Here is a 19,376-nt window from a genome sequence, read left to right on the forward strand (position 1 = left end):
AGTATGTTTCTTTAGCGGAGACGGAAGGCCAAAACCCTAGGCGGACCTTTTGTTGTTTTTGGACCCAACTGTTGAAATCGCAGAGAGTCCCGCGAAGAACTAGAATGGAGCAGCGAATAGGGAACCCAAAGAGGGCCATAGCCTCCTCCGAGAAGCGATCTCGATGCGTAGGACATAATCCGACCTGTTGATTGGCAAGAGCAGAAAGGAGGGGCCTCTCCACCGATGTGCTAGCCATACATGTTGCTCCCATTCTGGTACCCCATGCATAGGCGGCATTTTCATTGATCTCTTCCTCTTGGTCAATAACAATTTTCTTTTGAGGAGCCATTTTTGGGTTTCTGAAGGAAATTGAGAATGTTTAGAGTGAGGAAGCTTCTGGGTTTAAAGAGACTGAGAAAGGGTTTCTGATATGACTGGCCTAGATGCTTGCGTCGAGATTTAAATAAGAGATTTTGTGAGGAAAACGATACGACGAAAAGGCGTTTAGCAGTTGCACAGCTGCTAAACCTTATTAATGACCTCGTTTCTGTCATAAGGCGTGTCGTTTAAGCCCTTTTCGATCAGTTACAATATTCACAGACCTGATCTTGAGGCTTGGGGGGAAATGTTTAAGCTTAAAAGTTAAGCCTACTTAATTTTGGGTTATAGATTCACCCATTCCAGAATCCACAAGGAAAACGAACCCTTGTAGGATTCTAGTAGTAGAGACCAGTTAGAAATCTTTAATCAATAATCCTTCGATGGAAAGGAACTGCCGAAACCCTAGGTATAAATACCAAGTTTCAAGGGACAGCAACACACAACTCTTCAATCAACTAATTGCTCAGATTATCCAAAATCTCTCCGAAGCAACCTACCTTCAAACTAGTTGAAATCAACGAAGCAAGAGTAATGCCCTCTCAACCCAACGAAGCTAAAGTCATGCTTTAGCAAAACCCGTGCTTTCTCCTACTTCTCGGGTGATTGCGCTGCTCAACCTACAACGTTGAGTATCGACTCGGTGACACAAGAGATCACACCACAAGTCCTTATCCATAAGGTAGAAGTCCTTATCAGTAAGGCAGAGAAAAGAACCTTGGTGCTCGCCTCGTCCACAACGTTTGAGAAGAAGTCAGGTCTATAAACGCCCCGACGACTACACCGCACAGTGTTGGCATGCTTGCGCATTCAAAAGTAACGGTTTGCTAGCCAGACTAGTTTTGGAGCCAAACAGATACAATCTGCAGAGCTTGATAAACCCAAGCAGACAACTTTTGAAAACTTTCCAAGCCTCCATTGGTGGGTTCGCAAACATATTTTTTTGAAGGGGGAGGAAAGAAATTGCATTGCTAAACAGCCTGCGACAAAGAAAGCTTGGCTAGAAAAAAGTATAGTGAAGGGCTAGGAGGGCAATATATCAAATATTGGCTTTAATTTATCGGTTGGACAAAACCCAAGTTAAGCAGCCTATGGTGAAGCCTAGATTAATTAGGAAATACTCGTCCTAGGTTAACTAGTGTGTGTGTATATAAATAAACTTTTTGGTGTGAGAGATCGAGATAACTACGGTATTTAGGTAGAGAGAGTTTAATTTATTCTCAAACTTTGATTGTATTCTCTCCAATTGATTATAGTGAAATTTCTTGCCAGCTCCGAAAGTAGACTAGCTCAATACTGTACTGATTGAGTGAACCACTATAAATCCTTGTGCTCTTGTATTTTCTTTCTTTATCGTTGTTTGGTTGCTCATCTAGTTCTATATTAATATTGTGTTTGTTACGCTTCCGCACAACACTATGGCCCATGTAACTTTTACTAACTAATCATTTTGGTACATGTGAAGATTATGGGAGATAACAAAGTTTCAGTAAATAACCTAGCTAGTAGCCACTACTTCTCTAGTTTCCACAAGTCAAAGAGAAATTATTTAATTTTTAACAAAAGAGAAAATTATACTTAATTATGTATGTCTAGAATTAACTAATTCATATTCATATTTCGACCCTAAAAAAAATTTATATTAGTATCATTTGCGAAAACTTTTTTTGAATTATTTTACTCATCCGTTTATTATTTACATATTGATAGAAAATTTCATTAAAAAAAAAAAAAAAACAGGGCTTTGTTTTGAGGAAGATAAGCTAATCTGGACACATTCTCCTTCTGGGCAGCTAACGGCTCGTGAGGCATATAGTTTCTTGCGTCACAAATTTCCTACAGTAAGTTGGGGAAAATTAATATGGTCTAAATTTATTCCTCCCAGCATGTCCCTCTTGGCTTAGAAAGTTTTAAGAGGACGTGTTCTTTCAGAGGATTTTCTTCAAAGACGTGGGGTTTCTCTTGCATCAAGATGTGTTCTTTTTCAACATCACAGTGAGTTCGTTGATCATATTTTTTTGTCTTGTTCCTTTGCGATAACAATTTGGCGGTGCATGGCAAAGTTGTTTGATTTGGGTGGCTTCATGGTTCTCTTGTGGACATATTGCATCATGGGTTGGCCAGTCGTGGTCCCCAACTACGTGAACTTTGGCTTGCATCATTTGTGGTGGTGCTATGGTGTATTTGGCACTTCAGAAACAAGGCCACGTAGAGCTCCTTCTATCATTGAGGTTAACTGGATCCCTTCTATAATGGGTTGGGTGAAAATTAATATGTACAGATGGCTCTTGGAGGAGTGCCTTAGGTCAGGCTAGCTATGGTGGTGTCTTTTCAGGATTTCAAAGGTACATTTCTTGGTGGCTTTTGTTCTAATCTTGACATTCCAAGCTCAGTGGCAGCTGAGATAATGGCGGTTATTAAAGCAATTGAGCTAGCTTGGATTCAAGATTGGAAACATGTGTGGTTGGAGGTTGACTCAACTCTAATTCTTCATTTTCTTAAATCACCCAATTTGGTGCCTTGGCAAATTCGAGTGGAATGGGGTAGTTGCTTACACCCATCTCTCAAATGCAATTCCGATGCTCTCATATATTTCAGGAAGGGAATCAAGTTGCAGATGCTCTTGCAAACTTTGGTCTCACTTTAGATACTATGGTTTGGTGGGACTCACCCCCGGATTTTGTTGGTTCTTTTTACAATAGAGATTTTATGGGGCTTCCTAATTTTTGCTTTCAGTAGTTTTTTGCTTGGTTGTTTGGTCAGACGTCTTTCGACTTTCTTACTGGAGGGGTTAGGTTCATGTCCCCTCCTATCTTATTAGTCTTTTTTTTTCTTTCTTCTTTTATTAATAATTTTGGGAGGGAATTTTCCTCTCTCATTCAAAAAAAGAAAAGAAAAAAGTTCATATGGCCGGCAAATTCAGCCTAGGAAAGTGTTTCGGATGGGTTATTATCACAAATGGTACCTTAACTATACCTCAATCTTATCGACGGTACCTGAACTTCAATTTTGATCACAACCAGTACCCGAACTTTTCGATTTCATTTTAAATGGTACCTAGAGCCACCTCCGGTCACTATTCCGACTAAAAACGGCATGGGAGGCAATTATAGTGATGATTTTTGATAATTTCAAAGGTTGCAATCATATATAGTGATGATTTATTTTGTAATAGACTTGCCTTGAACTTGTTTCTTTTTTTATTTATTTTTAGATTTGGCTTTTTGGCCGGAATAGTTACCGAAGGTGGCCGTAGGTACCATTAAAAATGAAATCGAAAAGTTCGAGTACTAGTTGTGATCAAAATTGAAGTTCAGGTACCATCGATAAAATAGAAGATAAGTTCAGGTACCATTTGTGATAATAACACGTTTCGGATCTTTCAATAGTGTATAAATATTTTCTTGGGAATATGTCGAGTACATTCATAAGATCTTCCGATTAGCAGACCAAGAACATTAATTTCATTCCAATTCGTTTATAACAAACATCTCCATATTTAGATAGGATAACTACGCAAACTAAATAAAAGGAAAAAGGAATCCCAATTCGCTTTGGAATATCAACCTAGTCGAGATAGGAAAAGAATCCTGTACTCACTCGGATTTACAAATTAAAAGAAAGAAACTTAAAAGAAAGTAAAAACAAGGAACGAACAGCACACAAAGGTTTCCTTTTTCTGGTTTGATTTTGTTTCCTAGTCCAACCTGGGTTATGTTTCCAGCATACTCAAATGTCAACCAGACATTATAAATAAGGTGGCAGCTCCATTGGATCTTTCATTTCCAAACACCGCTAGCAATTCTATCACGCCTTAAAAACTTTCAGCAACAACCATGAAATCAGCTCTTGTTACACTCTTCTTCTTCTTCTTCTTCCTCTTTTTGTTTGTTCACCGAGCCCAAGGAGCATCTTTTTCACTCCCAAACCTAAACCATCATGAAATACCCATCCATGTACCGCAGCCCGAAAGCATTGCTTTCGACTGCAATGGCGCACCCTACGTGGGTGTGGCTGATGGCAGGATATTCAAGTGGCTAGGATACCCTTTTGGGTGGAGAGAATTCGCAGTCACCGCCTCCAATAGGCCGAGAGGAGTATGTGATTTGACAACCAACAAAGACAATGAACCGATATGCGGGAGGCCACTTGGTTTAAAATTCGACCTCACAACATGTGAACTGTATATCGCAGATGCCTATTTTGGGCTTCTGAAGACAGGACCAAATGGTGGAGTAGCTCAAATACTTGCGACATCTGCTGAAGGAGTTCCTTTCGGTTTCTTAAACGGTGTCGACATTGATCGCCAAAGTGGAATGGTGTACTTCACAGACACCAGTGCTATTTACCAGAGAAGAAATTGGGAATTGTCAGTTAGTACAGGTGATAAAACTGGAAGGTTAATGCGATATGATCCATGGACAAAGAATGTCACTGTGTTGCGTCATGACTTGTCTTTTGCAAACGGGGTGGCACTAAGCAAAGACGGTGATTTTGTGCTAGTAACCCAAACCACTGCAAAGAACATTTTGAGGTATTGGCTTCGAGGGCCTAGAGCCAACACGGTTGATATTTTTTTCCAACTGCAAGGAGCCCCGGACAATATCATCAGAAACATAAATGGAGAATTTTGGGTTGCAGAAAATAGTGCCGGAAAAGGTAAAGCGGTCAAGCTTGACGCTCAAGGAAACTTTCTAGACGTGGTGGATGGACTCAACCCTGTGAGTCATGTTGAGCAGCGTTATAGAAACCTTTGGATAGGATCTGTGGTTAATAACTTTGTTGGGGTTATTCTTAATTTTGTTTGAACTATATATGCTGTAACTCTAAGGTTCTTGTATCCAGTATATTCTTAATTTTTTTTGAATTACAATGCTGTAACTCTAAGGTTCTTGTATCCAGTGTTGTTATTATTATTTTTTGTATTGAATAAATATATATACCAAAGTCATTTTTGAAGGGTTTTTGTCGATCTTTGCTTTATTTTCATGCTTATATATATATATATATATATATATATATATATATATATATGTCAAAATTCTGTTCTTTTATTTTCTATCTTGCCGGGGGTGGAGAAACCTATCTTGTTTAATTCCCTCCTCTAAAGCACTCTACTTGATTACTCATCAAAAGTCATATTCGTGAATTTAAAGTTGTCAAAATTATCTTGTTTGATGATATATTATCTGTCGATTGATAGCCTTAAATGATTGACTGGTATTGTCTTTCAGATTTCTCAATACGTATGAAGCTGACCTTTCAATGCGCTAGAATCAGATTGGATTTAGAAAGCTTAATCCTTAATTGAGTTCTGTCTAATTTTAACCAATTTCACTTGGAACTTGATTTTAATAGATTCAATTCAGAGTTACCTAGCTAGTTGGCTTCTCAATATCAGTAGTCTTGTTGGCTTCTCAACATACAGTAGTCTTGTAATTATCAACATAACATTCTGGCCTATATGGAAGGATCCTACTTGGTTTCAGCAAAATACCAAGTTTGAAGTTCTTAGATAGTTATATGATGATTGAAATTCTGACAGTACATATATAAGTTGCTATATATCAGCTTTTCAAGGGAAAGGATCGTGGAAAAAGGTAGAAGTTATATATCTTCTGATAATCTACATGGTAAACTGCTTCCTATACTTATAGTGGATCTTTTTACAGGGAATGTTATTGGCAGTCCCTACTTCTTACAGGGAAATGTAGCCAGCTATAGTGGAATTATCTTGTAGTTGCTTACACCTTTTCCTACTTCCTTTCGTTCTATCTGTCCCAGAGGCTTAATTTATCAAAACACATGATAGCTAGGGTTCCGAGAACATATATACTTTAATCAAGTGAGACTTGTAAGATCAAATATGGACATAACACATATCATCATAAAGTAATTGATGATTAGCTTAATATCAATCCTAGTTTAACATGGATACAAACGGTAAATCAATACTAGTGACTTAATGAATAGTGTATCAATTCATTAAGGATAGTAATCTATTGCTTAGTCTACAAGGAAGGCTACAAGTTGTGATACATTAAGAATCTAACTAGGAAACCTAAACCGATATGGATAGCTTTAATGGGAAGCTTCTTGAGGTTTAAGTCACCTATATATACAGATGAATTGGTCCCTGATTACTGCCGACGTTTTGCATATTGTTCTGTCCATTGAGAAGCAAGTTGGTAAGTAACAGAAGGCCATATTCAGTGTTCGTGTTTGCAGCATAAGATGGAATCCATGCCAGTGATTGCTGAAGGTAAGCCTTAATCCCTTTTATGATTGTGTGCATATATTGTGAGCATGTATATGGTTATCTAACAATTGGTATCAGAGCATAGGCTCACATATATCAAAATCGTTTTAGGGTTTTGCAAAACAAATACAAAAAAAAAAAAAAAAGGGTTTTTTCTTTACGGGTCAAGTAACTGACCAAGTCACTGACCATGTAACTGGTCATGTAACTGATCAAAGTAAGTTACTTAAGTCGATTGCTGCATCTGGTTAAATATCAAATTCACGCTTCCGCTGTGATTTTTAGCAGCAAATTGGGGAAAAAAGCAAAAACAGGTTTTTCTGTGAAATTGATTTCGATTCATAGCATGATAATTGAGTTTTTGATTGTGCTCAAGAACACTAGTTGCATTCCCGGCGTGCGTTAGGTTAGAGTAGATGGTGACCGGATGAAATTTACAATTTCTTGATTGTTCTGTGGTTTCTTGGAATCAAATCAATTTTGGTTATGCTTGAATATGCATGTTGAATTGATTGATGATATGGTATTGTATCTGTGATTGTGTAAAAATTGCATGAAGAACAAAAATCTCCCAGAATTTTTTACACATTATTAAAATTGACAGATATGAGAGCTTAATTTTCTTACGAGGATGAATCTGGGTAGAATATAAAGTTAAAAGCTCATGGGTTTTGTGGTTTTCTGTTGGCATAAGTGATTATGATGCACAAAGCATTCTTCATTGATGTTGGCAGAAAACAATGATTAGGTAACTGACCAACTAGTCAGGTCACTGACCATGTAACTGGCCAGGTCACTGACCAAGTAACTGGTCAGGTAACTAATCAAGTAACTGATCGAGTAACAAAACTGAAATTGTGTTTTGTGTTTTAAAACTATGCTTCAGTTTTATCTTCCAAAGAAGTGGTCAAGTATGGTTTTAGAATACAAAACAGCAATATGCATGCTTGATGAAAATAAATACGGATACTTAGAAATTTTTCTTCTGTCTAAAGATGTGGATAAATTTCTTTGGATAACTTGTTTTCATTGAACATGGTATATTGATAAAGAACTCCGGGATGTTATGCTTCTGCTCAAAAGTGTTGCTTAACATTATTTTTGGTTATGGACTAATATGAATGCAAGTATGGATTGTTTAGGTTTTCTGTATGTTCTTGTTTTGGTTGCTTAAAGCTAAATAAAACACAGAAAACTTAAAGTTATTTTCTTTACAAATTGAGAACTCACACGAATTTTTGTTTTGCTCCTTAGGTAACTCTTACATGAACTTGAACAGTGTCTTGATGCTAACTGGAACCAACTATAGAGCTTGGCTAGATTCTGTAGAGAACTATATGGGAATGCATGAGAACATAGACTATTGCTTCACTGAGGACAAACCTGAAGAGTTAACTGAAAAGAGCACTAAGAAGGAAACTGATCTTTACAAGAAGTGGCATAGATCCAATAGAATGGCTAAGAACCTCATTCGTACCTCTATGTCCAAGACTGTCAGAGGAAGTATAGAAGAACCTGAGCTAGCATCAGATTTTTTGGAACTCATAGGTGCTAAGTTTAAAGAAAGTGAAAAGGCAGAAGCTGCTAGGCTAACCAAGGAGTTTCATGATTTGAAGTACATGGGTTCTGGGGGAGTTAGAGAGCATATTATGAAGATGATCAATATAAATGGTAGACTCAGGGAGCTCTTGATGGGGGTTAGGGATGAGCAGGTAGTGCATTATGCACTACATTCCTTGCCTAACAGTTTTAGTCATCTTAGGACCAGTTACAACTCTCAAAAGGGAAACTGGACTCTAGATGAACTTATATCCATCTGTGTGGATGAAGAATCTAGGATCAAGGAAGAAAAGGAACCTGCTACAACCATTAACCTCATTGAGAAGCCTAAAAGGAAAAAGCCCCAAAATAAGCTCAAGCCTATCAAAGCCATAACTAAGAGTTCAACAGCTGCAGTGGCCAAGGAAAATAGGCCATTTAGGTTCAAGTGCTACTTTTGCAAAAGAGTAGGACACATGAAAAAGGACTGCACTGGCTATAAAAATTGGTTAGCCAAAAAGGGTAAGATTTTTTCTAATACAGTTTTTTCTTTAGAAATTAATCTTATAAATGTTGAACCACAGTCTTGGTGGATAGATTCAAGCTCACCTATTCATATTACTAATTCTTTGCAGGGATTCATAAGGAGGAAAATCCCAAAAAGTGATGAAGTGAACCTGTGTGTAGGCAATGGCATGAGAGTGGCAGTCAAGGCTATTGGAACCTTAAAGCTCGATTTAGGATTAGGAAAATTGTTAGTTTTGGACAATGTTTTTTATGTACCTTCCATGAGAAGGAATTTGGTTTCGGTTTCTCTTTTAGTAAAATCTGGTTGTAGACTTGTTATGGATAGTAATGGAATTCTTATTTCTAAAAATTCTGTTCAAATTGGTTCTGGTGTTATTATGAATGATTATTTACAGTTAAATTGTTCAATGGCTCAACAAGAAATTTTACTTGTTGAAAATAACACAAACAGTACTAACACTTTAACAGGTGTTAAAAGAACCAAACTAAATGAAAAGTCTACATTTTTATGGCATAGAAGACTCGGCCATGTTTCAAAAGAGAGACTGAAAATTTTGGTGAAAAACAACATCCTAAATGAACTTGATTTTTCTAATCTAACAAACTGTGTTGAATGCTTTAAGGGAAAAATAACTAATACCAGAAAGAAGACTGCATATAGAAGCCAAAATTTATTAGAACTCATACACACTGATATATGTGGACCATTTAGGTATCAAACTATCTGTGGGAATGTGTATTTTATCACATTCATTGATGACTTTTCTAGATACAGTTATATTTTTCTACTTTCAGAAAAGGCACAAGCATTGAAAGCCTTTCAAATCTTTAAGTCTGAGGTAGAAAATCAACTAGAAAAGAAAATCAAAACAGTGAGGTCAGATAGAGGGGGAGAGTTCTATGGAAAGTACACTGAATCCGGCCAACAAAAGGGTCCATTTGCCTTGTTTTTGCAAGACAATGGAATTAAAGCTCAATACACAACACCCTATAATCCACAACAGAATGGTGTTGCAGAGAGAAAGAATAGGACTCTTTTGAATATGGTTAGATGTATGATGTGTACAACTGGTTTGCCTAAATTTCTGTGGGGTGAGGCTTTAAAAACTGCAAATTATATTTGCAACAGGACACCTAGCAAAGCCATAGAAAATACTGCTTTTGAGCTTTTGTGTGGCAGGAAACCTAGTCTTCATCACTGTCATGTTTGGGGATGTCATGCAGAAGCTAGGATTTATAATCCAAGCTTGAATAAACTTGACCCCAAAACTGTTAGTTGCTATTTTATAGGTTATCCAGATAAATCTAAAGGCTATAAATTATATTCTGCTCATCATTCACCTAGAATTTTTGAAACACATCAAGTAAAGTTTCTAAGTGAAAAAGTTCACAATACAAATCTTGAGGATTTAACCTCAGATTTTGAGGAAATTGTGTCAGATGAGAATATAAGTGTAGTATTGCCTTTAGAACAAGAAGTAACTGTCCCTGGTCGAGTAACTGGCCAAGTAACTGACCATGTCACTGACCATGTCACTGACCGAGTCACTGACCAAGTCACTGACCATGTCACTGATCAAGTCACTGCCCATGTCACTGACCAAGTAACTGTGCCTGGTCAAGTCACTGCCCATGTCACTGACCATGTAACTGACCAAGTAACTGTCCCTGGTCAAGTAACTGACCACGTAACTGGTCAAGTAACTGAACCTCACCATCCTCCAGTGGCTCAGCCTAGAAGATCACAGAGAGCAAGAAAACCAACTTATGGGGGGGAAGAGAGTGACTACATTGTTTATCTGCAAGAAGCAGAAATTGAAATGGACTGTGCAGAGGACAATGATCCAACTACATTTAATCAGGCCATTGAAAGTAGTGAATCTCATCAATGGCAGCTAGCAATGGAAGCAGAAATTAATTCCATGAGTCAAAATGCAGTTTGGGAATTAGTTGAACCTGACCCCAACCAGAAGCCTATAGGTTGTAAATGGGTTTTTCAAAACCAAAAGAGATGCAAATGGCAATGTAGAGAGACATAAAGCAAGATTAGTTGCCAAAGGTTTTACACAGAAGGAGGGCATTGATTTTACTGAGACTTTTTCTCCAGTTTCTACAAAAGACTCGTTTAGGATAATCATGGCTTTGGTGGCTCATTTTGATATGGAGCTGCACCAGATGGATGTTAAAACAGCTTTCTTGAATGGTGAACTAGATGAAGTGATTTATATGAGGCAACCAGAAGGTTTTGTGCGAGTTGGAAGTGAAAACTTAGTGTGCAAATTAAGAAAATCAATTTATGGCCTAAAACAAGCTTCTAGACAGTGGTACAAGAAATTTGATTCTGTGATTTCTACTTTTGGATTTAAAGAAAATCTTGTTGATGAGTGTGTTTATTTGAAGACTGTTGGGAACAATTTTATTTTTCTGGTACTCTATGTGGATGATATACTTTTGGCTAGCAGTAACATTAAATTGCTTAAAGATACCAAGAGTTTTCTGTCAAGGAATTTTGACATGAAAGACTTTGGAGAAGCATCCTATGTACTAGGTATTGAGATTAAAAGAGATAGGGCACAGAGACTACTTGGTTTGTCTCAACACAATTATATTACCAAAGTTTTAAAGAGATTTGGTATGGAGAAGTGTGCAGCTGGAGAAGTTCCCATGTCCAAAGGAGATAAGTTAACCAAGAAGCAAAGTCCCAATAGTGATGTTGAGAAAGAAAATATGGAGTCAAAGCCTTATGCCAGACTTGTAGGAAGTCTCATGTATGCACAAGTCTGCACTAGGCCGGATTTGTCTTTTGCAGTAGGGATTTTGTCAAGATTCCAATCTAATCCAGGCCATGAACATTGGGTAGCTGGGAAGAAAGTGTTGAGATACCTGCAGAGAACTAAAAACCACATGCTAGTTTATAGGCAAGTGGAGGATCTGAAACTCATTGGATTCTCAGACTCGGATTTTGCAGGGAATTATCCAGACTCCAAGAAGTCCACTTGTGGATATGTGTTCTTGCTTGCAGGAGGTGCTATTGCTTGGAAAACCATGAAACAAACACTTGTTTCAACTTCTACTATGCAAGCTGAATTTATTGCAGTATATGAAACTATGTTTGAAGGACTTTGGATTAGGAATTTTCTCATGCAGACCAAAGTATTGAGTCACATTGTGGCTGGAACACTTGTAATTTATTGTGACAATGAGGCTGCAGTTTTCTTTAGCAAGAACAGTAAAAGGTCAAATAATTCCAAGCATATTGATCTAAAGTATTACAGTGTTAGAGAAAGAGTAAAGCATGGTGAAATAGCTGTTTTGAGTATTAACACAAATTCACAGCTAGCAGATCCTTTCACCAAGGCATTGTCAGTAGCAGCATTCCAGAAACATACAGCAAGCATTGGAATTTTAGCTAATTTAGATGCTTAGGTTCAGTAGAGAGTTAGTCCAGTTGGAGCATTTAAAATTCTAAGGTTTTTTGAGTTCTTGTGTTTTAGTTATGATCTTTTATTTTTGTTTATCACAACTTGTTTGTAATGACAGATTTTATTATTAATAAATTTTGAGGTATTTTCAGATTTTGGTTATTACTGCAGCTTTTGTTGAATGTTCTGAAAATTATTGATTTTGTATTTAAAGTTATACTTGCTATCAGATGGCTTAAATCATGTGAAGCATGATGTTAAGGTTCAAGCAATATCTTTAAGCCATCAGTGTTCAGTAAATTTGCTTGAGTTTTTGGTTTTAGAGACATAAAGTAGGACCTAATATATGTTTACTTGTTGATACACATTAACATATATTGTATCACTTCTGGTTTGACATATGTGGATTGCAGGAGCTTGTGTTTGTGGTTTTGAAACTCTGCATTTTTGTTAAAATGTATACTGTTTCTTGCTCTGCATAAGTAACTGTGATCTGACCATGTTGGAATGGATTTTTGATTTGAGTTTGTTATCTGGCGCGCACTTCAGTAAGTTAAGTAGGTTTTGATGTTCTCTGGTGCAAATCATCGAGCATGATATGTGTGAGTCCAAGGGGGAGATTGTAAGATCAAATATGGACATAACACATATCATCATAAAGTAATTGATGATTAGCTTAATATCAATCCTAGTTTAACATGGATACAAACAGTAAATCAATACTAGTGACTTAATGAATAGTGTATCAATTCATTAAGGATAGTAATCTATTGCTTAGTCTACAAGGAAGGCTACAAGTTGTGATACATTAAGAATCTAACTAGGAAACCTAAACCGATATGGATAGCTTTAATGGGAAGCTTCTTGAGGTTTAAGTCACCTATATATACAGATGAATTGGTCCCTGATTACTGCCGACGTTTTGCATATTGTTCTGTCCATTGAGAAGCAAGTTGGTAAGTAACAGAAGGCCATATTCAGTGTTCGTGTTTGCAGCATAAGATGGAATCCATGCCAGTGATTGCTGAAGGTAAGCCTTAATCCCTTTTATGATTGTGTGCATATATTGTGAGCATGTATATGGTTATCTAACAAGACTAACTATAGGTAATGTAATTAGCAGTCCCTACTTCTTACAGGGAAATGTAGCTAGCTATAGTGCACTATGCCAAAAAATGCTTCAGACGACAGATCAGATCTGTCGTCTGATGAAGTAAAAATCTGTTGTCTAGGTGGCTGCTGTCTCTAAGCCATTCAGACGACAGATATTCTCCGTCATTGATAATGCACTCAGACAACAGATTCAGTATAAGGTACTGTCGTCTGAAGTACCTAATATTGAAGAATTGGAGTCTATCTGTCGTCTGAAACACCATACCACTACATATTAATGTTGTTGGAAATTCACTTCATCAACAGATTCAAAAAGTAACTATCAATGTAGTTAATATAAGATGACGGAGTTTTTGTTGTTTCTGTCGTTTGATTGAACCAATATTAAGTTTAGTTGATGCTTCTGTCGTCTGATTTGAAGAACAATGACAGTTATATGTTGACTGATTTCATATGCAACAACATAATTCTGTTGTTTGAAGTTGGTAGAAACAACATATCAACCACCTACTTCTGTTGTCTGAGAGCTCTTTGAACTCTACTTTTCTGTTGTTTGAACGTGGTAGAAACAACATATCAACACCTACTTCTACTTTTCTGTTGTTTGAACGTGGTAGAAACAACATATCAATCACCTACTTCTGTTGTCTAAGAGCTATTTGAACTCTACTTTTCTGTTGTTTGAACGTGGTAGAAACAACATATCAATCACCTATTTCTATTGTCTGAGAGCTCTTTGAACTCTACTTTTCTGTTGTTTGAACTTGGTAGAAACAACATATCAACCACCTATTTCTGTTGTCTGAGAGCTCTTTCAACTCTACTTTTCTGTTGTTTGAACTTGGTAGATACAACATAAATTGTGCTGTATTTTCTTGATACAACATAAACCTGCATATATCTGTTGCCTTTCAACCATTTCAACATCAGTCATTTACAATCATCAAAACCATAAAATTGGACTAAAATCAGCATTGAAAATGATGGCTCGTTTCATTAATTGCATCAACATCATCCAAAATACAATCCATAGTTCCAACTCTAAACCTAGCTAACAGTTACATTATGATCGAGAGAACCAAAAAACCATCTTATCTCGATCATTTACCTAGTGCACCAAGTCAAAAACCTATAAGGTAAAGAAAGAGTATAGCTAGACAGAGCAACTGCATGCATAATTTAAGTTCATCAACACTTTCCATCAGTTATATATAAATGCACAAAAGTAGTTCCAAGTGCTACTAATCTACCTTAAACAGAACCAAAGTTAGAACTGTATAACATGATTTGCCCATTCATCTCGAACCACATCATGATGCCTTCTCTTCTTTTGAGCATTCTTTTGCAATTTCCTTAAGGCCTTGTTAGTTTGTTCATCAAAGATCGACTTCTTCATTGTTGAAACCATCTGTACATTCACAAAATGGAAAGAAACAACGAATGACTTTTATGAAATATATAACAAAAAAGGCCAACTCAGTTATAGGAAAAAGGAAACAAAACAAGAGTTAATCACCACGAACATTGAGTAGCAAATAGAGCGTCATCGTAGTCCAGAACATGAAGAAACAAAAGGTTGGCAATAGCACATGATTCCCACAACCACCTTAAAGTCATCTTCTAATGATCTTTTGATATATTTTTGAAAATTAAATTTGCTTCCAGGTGCTAAATGAACCTATAATAACAGACCAGACAGTCAGCTTGATAAAAATACCACCATCAGATTTTTCTTATCACTAAGAATAAGTGCTATCCACAATTGTCTCAAATCCAAAAGATCTGTCAACTAATTCTATCAATTATGATCCACTATGGATTCCAGCTTTGTTGGCTTCTACGGTTCATATTGGGTCTTACACGAGAAGCAACATAATTCACTTCTTTAACAAATCAGTGAATTGCATCATGCTATATAAAAAAAGGGAGCCATTAAATTTTTTTGTTAGTCAAAAAATGCTCATTTATAAAATATAGAGTCAAATATGCAAGGTTTAGCTATGTGTTTCCTTGTCAATCAAAAGAAAATCATGCAAGGATATTCAAAATGAGGCACAGTGGACATCGGTGGAAAAGTAAAGAGAGCAATCGGTGACATCATTTAAAAAAACATGAATTGGAGTGTTTTGCCCAATAATTCAATTGGTTCGCAAGAATGGCTTCTCACCGGTTCTGGGTTTGACACCAACAACTGTGATAGCCACGAAGCTTGGCGGTGGAGGAATGTCCAAAATCTGCAGATAATTACAAATAGCATTACACATAAGCTTGTCAAAGTCAAAGCTCCCAAAATATGTAATTGATCGTGTGTGCTGCGGACATGTATAATTGATTATCAAATGCAAGAGACAATTGCTTGAGTCCATTTATATTAATTAAACGCATGGAAAAGTATGTTGTAGCTTTGTTCTGAAATAGGAATTGAATGGCAAAAGGACAAGAGCCAAAGTCCAGGCCTTTGAAAAGAGACAGAAAGCATGCAATTGAATCAGTGGTGTAATTGAATAAGTTCAATCGGTGCTCGATCAAATAACTTCTTACCAGTTCTGAGTTCCAAAAAGATGCAATCTCAACAAAGACGAGGATTCGAATCTTTGACAGGCAGAACTGACAAATGGAAACATGCAGATCAATTAAAATTACATCCCAAAACAAAGGGTTTATGGAGGAAAGAGGCTTCACATGACTGAGATCTTATTGCTACTCCACGTATACTCCTTGCTGCTGGGATTAAAATTCACACCTGAAAATCAAATTAATACTAGTTCATTCTCTCACGGACTCCATATAAAATGTGTGTCCTTATTTGGTGTCCTTGAATCCCTTTTTTCTAGTAGTGATTTGACATGTAAGGCCTCTTTTGTCATGTCCCAATCCCAAAATATGAGATCAAGAACTATGACTACAAGATAGCAAAAAGAAAGCTGAAAGAAAGAAAAGAAAAGGAAGTCAAAGAAACTCATTTTGAAAAACTAACATTATTTTCTTTGAAAGTTCAAGTACGTTTCTAATTACAAACATACAAGATCTAGTTTTCCAAAAGAAATATATTTACTAATCCTTGTAAACTACAACAACAAAAAGAAACGAAGAGTGGTAAAAGGAAACTGTAAGCACTCTGCACTCATGACATAAGAACACTCATAAATTGGTTTATACAACATTTCTAGTATACAAACATGCAGAAATTTCTACCATGGTTTCCAGGAATTTTGAGAGCAAAGAACGATACAAAACAAGAACCAATTTCTCAGACACCTCAAGAACCAATTTGTCAAAGTTAAAACTGGGATGTCAGCTTAGTTTTCAATCCTCACAAAAGAAAATAGAAGAAAAGTTAACAAAAGAAAGAATGGGAGCACAATAATCTATCCATATGAAACTCAATTGTAGAATTGAAAGGCACTAAATGTTTTCACCCACTCATTTTCTGACATCAGATAATAGAAGCCATGTGCAGCAAGGAAAGAAAAGCTTACAGGTTGATTCCTTTGCTCCCAATTCCATTTGGTACAAAACCAGCATCCTGACATCGAAAACATTTAGATGATTTATAAAGCCAAAATTAGACTAAAACCTGTGAAAGTTCACATAATATATGAAAACCCTATCAAATTAACAGAAACGTAACATAAACCCAATCAAATCAAAACCCAAATCTTTCCCTTTTGTTGGGTTTTATAGAGGCCACTTTCAAGGAACGATTGGTTGGTGGATCTCATGGCAAACTCATCTGAGTGCAGAACCCATTTCTCCTTCACTCCTCTCCTTGACCAGAAATCCTACATAACCCAATTAACAATCATATATATACTGAACAAACATTTAATTCGGTAAAAAGCTATAAACCCAGAACCAAAAGATAAACACCCAACCCTATTTCAAGAACAACAATAAATTTTCAGCAAATTTCAAACACCCAAATCGAAATGAACCCTAAACCATCCCCAAATCCATAAAACCAGAATAACACCCAAGTCTATTTCAACCACCACATCTCTAAATTGATATAACAAATCTAATTTCAAAGGAAACCTCAAATCGATATCTCAACGAAACCCTAAAACCCAACACAAATCAAGGTCGAAATCCTAACACGAAGATTGAGACTTACCGTGCAACAACAGTATACTTTGTAAAATCGGATCGAAGAACTCCACCAACAGTGTCTTCTTGACCTAAATCGGGGAGAGGTTGATCGATGAGACTCTTCTGTGTAAAAAACCTAGATCGGGGAGAGAAGAACCATAATTGGGAAAAGGAAAGGATGTTGCTGATCGAGGGAGAAGAACCAGAATGGGAGCTGCAATTGCTTAATTGGGGTCTAGCTCACGGAGAAGGAAAGAAGGCTTCTGTATTTTTAACCAAGTGTTTAGAAAACTCAGGGTCTAGCTCACTTAAGTTTTAGTTCAGCCAAAAAACTTTTTTTGTCCAAACAAGGAGAAATAATTTCTTCATTTACTCAGACAACAGAATTCTGTTGTCTGAATTTTCTAAATTACAATAAACTTGTAAAAGTTGAACTTGTATTGATTTTCATACCATTCAAACAACAGAAAGAGAAAAATTCAGCTACCTTTCCCAAACTATTTTGCCAAGGCCAATTTGATACCCGAACTCTCAAAAGTATCAATGTGATACCCAAATACCTAAATTGGTATCAACGTGATACTTCCGTCCAAAATTTCTGACGGCGCCATCTGTTTGCTGACGTGGCAAGCACATGGGTCCAAAAGAAAAAGTGAAATGACCAATTTACCCTTCTTTTTTTTTTTAGAAAAATTCATTTACCGTCCCCAAATTATTTTGCCAAAGCCAATTTGATACTCGAACTCTCAAAAGTATCAATGTGATACCCAAATACCTAAATTGGTATCAACGTGATACTTCCATCCAAAATTCTGACGGCGCTGTCTGTTTGCTGACGTGGCAAGCACGTGAGTCCCAAAAAAAAATGAAATGACCAATTTACCCTCTTTTTTTTGTTAATTCATTTTTTTCCTTTTCTTTTCATTTCTTTTTCTTCCTTCTTCTTCTTCTTAGGGTTTCGCGGCACCAAGCAGCTTGGGGCTGAAGCTCCCAATCGAACCCGATACCGGTCGAAGAACCTGCTGGTGCTGAGATGATCAACGACCCGTCGGCGTAAATTGGGGCCGCCGAGTTGTTGAATGAGACGAGGAGTTCAGCCGGAAGGTACCGTGAGAGAGTGGCCGTCGAGGCGGAGTACGTACGGTCTCCGAAGGGAAGGCTATCCAGTTCTAGGGAAGCCATTTTAGCTATTCTTCTTCTTCTTCTTCTTCTCTCTCCTCCTCTCTCTCTCTCCTCTCCATCTCCTCCGCCCAAACCATCACTAACGCCACCGAGATCCTCTCCAATTCCTGCTACAAATCCATCTCCCTCGCACTCCTATGGATTAACCACCTCTTCCCATCGCTTTCCCTGTCTGATCACTCAAGTCCCTCCCGTTCGACGCCAAGATCACTACCATGCTCGACGGCCACTCTCTCACGGTACCTTCCGGCTGAACGCCTCGTCTCACTCAACAACTCGGCGGCCCCAATTTACGCCGACGAGTCGTTGATCATCTCAGCACCAGCAGGTTCTTTGACCGGTATCGGGTTCGATTGGGAGCTTCAGCCCCAAGCTGCTTGGTGCCGCGAAACCCTAAGAAGAAGAAGAAGAAAATCCCAGAAGAAGAAGAAGGAAGAAAAAGAAATGAAAAGAAAAGAAAAGGAAAAAAATGAATTAACAAAAAAAGAGAGGGTAAATTGGTCATTTCATTTTTTTTTTGGGACCCACGTGCTTGCCACAGCAGCAAACAGACGGCGCCATCAGAATTTTGGACAGAAGTATCACGTTGATACCAATTTAGGTATTTGGGTATCACATTGATACTTTTGAGAGTTCGGGTATCAAATTGGCTTTGGTAAAATAGTTTGGGGACGGTAGATGAATTTTTCTAAAAAAGAAGAAGGGTAAATTGGTCATTTCACTTTTTTTTGGACCCATGTACTTGCCACGTCAGCAAACAAACGGCGCCGTCAGAAATTTTGGACGGAAGTATCACGTTGATACCAATTTAGGTCTTTGGGTATCACATTGATACTTTTGAGAGTTCGGGTATCAAATTGGCCTTGGCAAAATAGTTTGGGGAC

At 37.3% G+C, this 19,376-nt stretch overlaps 1 protein-coding gene and 1 long non-coding RNA gene across 4 annotated transcripts; one reads left to right on the forward strand and one right to left on the reverse strand.

Annotated features, from left to right (window-relative positions):
- Positions 1 to 4,163: 4,163 nt before the first annotated feature.
- On the forward strand, positions 4,164 to 5,168 carry LOC112199039 (protein STRICTOSIDINE SYNTHASE-LIKE 10). The gene has a single exon (XM_024340105.2). It carries the CDS (start codon positions 4,197 to 4,199, stop codon positions 5,166 to 5,168), a length of 972 nt encoding a protein of 323 aa, XP_024195873.1. The 5' UTR covers positions 4,164 to 4,196.
- A 9,038-nt stretch (positions 5,169 to 14,206) lies between these two features.
- On the reverse strand, positions 14,207 to 17,614 carry LOC112182919. 3 transcript variants are annotated; one of them, XR_005804667.1, is made up of 6 exons: positions 17,336 to 17,614; positions 16,701 to 17,003; positions 15,763 to 15,964; positions 15,389 to 15,455; positions 14,745 to 14,899; positions 14,207 to 14,629 (listed from the first exon to the last, which is right to left on the reverse strand). It is a non-coding gene; the product is annotated as an uncharacterized LOC112182919 (long non-coding RNA). The 3 variants fall into 3 exon arrangements; XR_005804666.1 differs by lacking the exon at positions 15,763 to 15,964; XR_005804665.1 differs by lacking the exon at positions 14,745 to 14,899.
- Between the last annotated feature and the right edge of the window lie 1,762 nt (positions 17,615 to 19,376).

This window comes from Rosa chinensis, chromosome 1, assembly GCF_002994745.2.
Source record: "Rosa chinensis cultivar Old Blush chromosome 1, RchiOBHm-V2, whole genome shotgun sequence".
Taxonomy (NCBI): Eukaryota; Viridiplantae; Streptophyta; class Magnoliopsida; order Rosales; family Rosaceae; genus Rosa; species Rosa chinensis.

Bases quoted from the DNA above. Each gene is read 5' to 3' on its own strand.
- LOC112199039 (XM_024340105.2), top strand. From the start codon at position 4,197: ATGAAATCAGCTCTTGTTACACTCTTCTTCTTCTTCTTCTTCCTCTTT.